Here is a 5,463-nt window from a genome sequence, read left to right on the forward strand (position 1 = left end):
CTCCACTGGCGTCGACGACAGCTAGACCGAGCAAGGTACATGCAGCAGTACAACACTAAAGATGGATTGGTGGCAGGTGGCTGCGGCGGCCTCATACCCGGCAGGCGTCCTGGTTGGGAGCTCGGGTCTTAGATGTTAGGTTTGGCTGCGAGGTCTGTTTGGTATTAGGCTTACACTATCAGCATCCTTTTATCAACTGGATAGGAGTAGCGACAGATGTTGCCTAGACGGTGGCTTTAGTCTTACTTTTGTATGACTTTGTAAGGTCTTGTGTGAATAATTAATAAAGTGGTTGCATGCATCGTCTCGATGCAGAGGCAAGGTGTCCTCCTTTCATTTCTAAAAAAAAAAACTTTCTTCTCATTCGTCGATGTCAAGCACGATTTGCTTTGAGGTTCCTCGCGGATGAGCTTTCAAAAAGAAAAAGAAAAACTTATCAATATGTGTAATGTATCAAATCCTATTATCTCTGACATTATAGCACACTTCTAGGCACTGTGGACGAATTCCGTAATAACGCTCGCACAAGGCGATAGATAGCATATTAGCATTGGCAGCTGTGTTTGACGAAAGCAACGACAGGGTCTCGTGCGGGCCGGGCTGCCACTGATGAGCTAGTCCCAAACTTATGGGTCGAAAATCTATAAGGCTCTTGGGTTGCTACTGGATGAGCCCATTTTTTTGCTCGGCGACTGCAACAACACAAGAACGGCATATCCAGTCCCACAAATTAATGCAGCAGAAACCAAACACTGCTCTAGCGCCCTCACACAAAAAAAAAGAACCCGCTGCTCTAACACCAACACGTACTGTACGTACCTAACTCTAATGGCACCTGGTCCACCCGCCGTGCACAGGCATCAGGCATATCATATGTGACGGTGGAGACGTGCTGCCAAAATGAACAACCTGCTGCGGGTCCCTGCCTCGCCTCTCTCTCGGTCGAGCGGTCACTTCTTCCCGGACACGTATGTACGTGGTGACAATTCATCGCAACCACTCCCCGTGTACGTACGTACGTCCAGACGTGCATGCCATTTAATGTAGGGTACACCCACACGCTCCTTCCGGTGTGCCTGCCGATATATTCCTTCCCAATTTCCTACTATTATCGCGAATAATCTGTACTGTGCGTCTGTTGCGTCCTTCATCTGAAAGTACAGACGCATACATACAGAAGCACATGATCACATGACTGACATCCAACAAGGCCTCACCATATACTAGTACTAGATTCAATATTCAGAATAACATTACTGGTGCATCGTACTTAGAAAATGTATGCATTGTGGGCGAAATATTTTCTCTTTCTCCCAAAGCTGATGAAATCCAGATCAAACCTGCATGGCATGGCATGGCAGGGAGCGGCACTAGTGCTAGTCATGAGAAATTTCTCCGGTAGCATGTGATGCATGGGCCCTACTACGTGCTGTAACGAAAATATTAAATCACCCGCAACTAACTAATCTCATTGAAGAAAAGGATTCCACCTAAGCCGTCCCTTTCCAATCTTTACACGGACAGTTGTCTATGAGCTGTCTCGCTCATAAGCCTCTGCATATGATATAAAACCCTAGCCTCAGACACGCAGAAATGCGTTATATATCCATTCTCCAGCCACTGCCCATCCGAGCAGTTACCATAAGTCCATAACACGAGAAAAAACGGGAGCAAGTGAGCAAGAAGCGACTGCGGAGGAGCAAGCCAGCATCAGATCCATGGAGCTGGAGGCCGCCCCGCAGCTCCCGAGGAGGGATGCCAGGAAGCTGGTGAGGTGCCCGAGGCTGCAGCTGGACGCCAAGACGGTCACGGCCGTCGAGCAGTCCACGGGCACGCCCGTCGCCGACGCAGCGGCCACCAGCCCTGGCGGCGGGATGCGCGTCAAGATCTTGCTGAGCAAGCAGCAGCTCAAGCAGGTGGCCGCGGCCGTCGCAGCCGGCGGCGCCTTCGCCCTGCCGCCCGCGCTGGAGCAGCTGGTGAGCGCCATCAAGAGGCAGCACGCGAAGAAGCAGACGGCGGCGGCGACCAACGCGGCTGCCGCGAGGCGCCCGGGACGGTGGTCGCCGGCGTTGCACAGCATCCCGGAGGATATCTACAGCTAGATAACCCGCCTAGCTTCGTGGTGTAGTCGGTCTGCATGTATAGCTTCGGTGGTCTCCCTCCATTTTTACTTTGCCTCTTCGTCCTTAATTCCTGGGTCGCAGCGTTGGGCCAAAGTGAAAGCGCGCCCAATGGCCCGCGTTCCAGCTTTGAAATGTCAGCAATTTAAATCTGACATTTTGGATCCAATTCGTTTCTCTCTGCTCAAGATCGATCGATGTACAGATTCTCTGGACGAATCAATAAAGAGAATGAGCTGGGGGAAATAAACAACGGAGCGTGCGAACCTGCGTGTCTCTTCCTTGCTTTGAAAGTTTGAATCTTGTCCAGCGCCAGGTAGCCACTGCGTGCGTGTGTGCGGGTGGGGGCAGCGAGCAGGTGGAGCTCTTTGCCTGGAAATGCGAGCCAGCCCGGCCCTAAAAGATTCCTGTCCACCGGTACGATAAGATCTACTAGGCGAAAAGAGTTTACAGTTGATAGCCCAATGGGCGCAACAGTGGCAGATAGTACTCGTCACATGCATGCCAGCGTCTTAGTCGGATTCGCTTCAGTGTTGGTTGATAATGATGAGATCGAGTGTGGTTAATGTTCGTTGGGTCCAGTGGAACAACATCTTGACGCCGATAATGGCTGCCGGATCTATGTCATTCGCATAGGCACCTTTGTTTGGTTTGTGGCCAGCCAGATCGATCCTCCGCCAAAGGGCAAGAAGTTAAAAGTAGACGGGCACACACATAAAAGCCGAACGTAAAGTGGTGGCTTACAGTGAAAAGTATACGCGTGATAATTTGGTTTCAAGTGTATACGCGTTGTGTGTCTACATTATTGACAGTTAACTCTGCTTTAAACATTGTTTGCTCTGCTGTTATGTGGAATATCAGAAAATTTAACAATGCACAATGGCTCTCTAGCAAAAAGGTTTGGTGCAATATACTGAGGACCACTGGATAATTCTGTGAGTGAATTCCACTTTTTACCCCATAGTTGTGCATTTGTGACACTTGTCATCCCATTTAGTGAAATAAAACCAGAAACCCACTATATATTAAATTTTAAACAAGGTGTTATCCATTTTTGGCATTCTGCATGTTCCCTTAGAAGAGAAGGATGGGCATTATCATCGATGACGTCAAAATATGTAAATAGCAGAGGGCGCCATCGACGATAATGCCCTTCCTTTTTTTCACCATCTGATCGACTCCTCGTCGTTTTCCTGGTATTTTTGAGTCTCAATCATCACCTCACACCTTTCAAAACGACATGCATAAAAAAAAGAGGATCTAGCCTTTTTAAATGGAAAATCTAGACGATTTTCATTTGATGGGGTAATTAGTGTCACCAATGCATAACTAGAGAGTAAAAAGTGGAATTCACTCTAATTCTGCCAATAGATCAATGCAGGCAGAAATTGGATCACTTTTCCAATTCTCATTCAAATTTTCCGAGGAAACCCCCGTTGATTTGTTCAGGTTGAACATTTTCTCTCTTGCTTTGGGTTCCTCTCCTCCTATAGCATGTGCTTGGGACAAAATTAGGATCTCCCGAGACGATGCAGATCAATTTGGGTCACCTGAAAAATCTTTCAAATGTAAACGCTTGATCATGAGCCATGTGTCCCAACTGGAGATCTACTGGTCGCCACAACAATAGCGACACCCCCTCTAAAGGCAAGGCACATCTCTTTCAAAATGCAGGCACGGAGACACTAGCAACAAAGATGCGTTGGAAGCTCACATCCGCGTGTTTGCATTTATTGTGGGGTTGACCCTTGTTGCCATTTTTTCGGTTCATACTTGTCCCCAGTTGTTGAGTAGTCAATTTGGATTTTATATCCTATTTAAACTTCGTTCCGGAGCATCAGATTATGTTGTATTTTTCTTCGAAAAGGAGGAAAGCCACCGGACTCTACATCTCTTGATGCACAGCCATATTATTAAACATTGTGTACAAATAAGATCTCAAATAGTAATGTGAAAATCAATAATAAAACATAAAATTGCCACAACCAGTGAAATATGGTAAGATGACCACACACCTACTTTATTATTGGACTGCCATCCAAATCGATTGTAAGTATCCTATGTGATCATCTCCCATCGGTTGCACTCAATATCCATAAGCTCCCTGTGATCTGTATGGCTGAGTAACGACCACGTACGGATCCAAGCAGACGCCCTCAAGATAACCTGGAAAAAGTTTGTGATGGTTTGTCTGTTAACGACCACATCATTCTGACAATTTCATATGGCCCAAAGTAATGCACACACTCCAACCCGAATATGTGCCGCGGTTTTAGGCTCTATCCCAGTTAACCAAGTCCTAAATAAATGTGAAACCGTGATGGACGCAGAAACATTAAAGGACACGTAATGGTTCGCCATAATAACTTCACCAGTGGGCATTGGAGAAAAAGATGTTCTATTGTTTCATCCCGATCACAAAAGCAACATCATTTGCTACCTTCCCAATTATGTTTCGCCAAGTTATGCTTTGTCAAAATTAATCCCTTATGCACAAACCACATAGACACCTTGATTTTTAACGGCACCTTGATTTTCCAAATGTGTATAGACCTTGGGATAGGCCCGGTGTTTATCCAGTCTATATACATAGACTTAATCGCGAAGATTCCTGACACTGACAACTTCCAGTGTAAGGTGTATGTTGCATCAGAGAGGTTAACCTCCACTAACATATGCACGAGATGCAGCCATATATCCGAACGTTCTCCCAATAACAATCGTCTGAACTGAATGTTAAGAGGAATTGAACTCAACACTGTACCAACAAAAATCTATTTTTGTTGTGCAATGTCATAAAGGGAAGGATATTGCAAGGCTAGTGGTGTCTCTCCCAATCAGGTATCTTTCCAAAGTCGAGTACTATATCCATTCCCTACAATGCATTTGCTCCCGTTAAAGAAGGCAATCTTTGTTCTCATGAGCCCCTTCCAAAGAGTAGTGTTAGATGGATGTGCCGTCACTTGAGCCAGCATTTTAGAATGTAGGTATTTATTACGTAACAATCATGACCATACCCCTTCCCTCTCAACAACTAGTCTGTAAAGCCATTTTTTAAGTAAGCACTTATTTTTCACATCTAGATTTTCATTGCCCAACCCACCTTGGTCTTTCTACCTACAAATAATGTTCCATTTAGCCAGCCTATATTTTGTTTTGTTTTCGTCTATTTTCTTGAAAAAATGAGATCGATAAAAATCCAATCTTTTCCGTACCCGATTGGTATCTCACAGAACGATAGGAGGAACATCAGCATACTCGTGAGCACTGATATAATAAGTATTAAGTGCCCTCCATAAGATAAGATCTTGTTGTTGTATGACTTTGGTTTCATTTATGCAAT

General features: G+C 45.6%; 1 protein-coding gene across 1 annotated transcript; it reads left to right on the top strand.

Moving 5' to 3' along the window:
- The first annotated feature begins 1,594 nt into the window (after positions 1 to 1,594).
- On the top strand, positions 1,595 to 2,370 carry LOC119324799. The gene has a single exon (XM_037598567.1). The coding sequence runs from the start codon at positions 1,719 to 1,721 to the stop codon at positions 2,100 to 2,102; it is 384 nt and encodes a 127-aa protein (XP_037454464.1). The 5' UTR covers positions 1,595 to 1,718; the 3' UTR covers positions 2,103 to 2,370.
- The last annotated feature ends 3,093 nt before the right edge of the window (positions 2,371 to 5,463 follow it).

The sequence above is a fragment of the Triticum dicoccoides genome, chromosome 6B, assembly GCF_002162155.2.
Source record: "Triticum dicoccoides isolate Atlit2015 ecotype Zavitan chromosome 6B, WEW_v2.0, whole genome shotgun sequence".
In the NCBI taxonomy this organism is placed as follows: domain Eukaryota; kingdom Viridiplantae; phylum Streptophyta; class Magnoliopsida; order Poales; family Poaceae; genus Triticum; species Triticum dicoccoides.

Coding starts and splice junctions, on each gene's coding strand:
- LOC119324799 (XM_037598567.1), top strand. CDS start 1,719: ATGGAGCTGGAGGCCGCCCCGCAGCTCCCGAGGAGGGATGCCAGGAAG.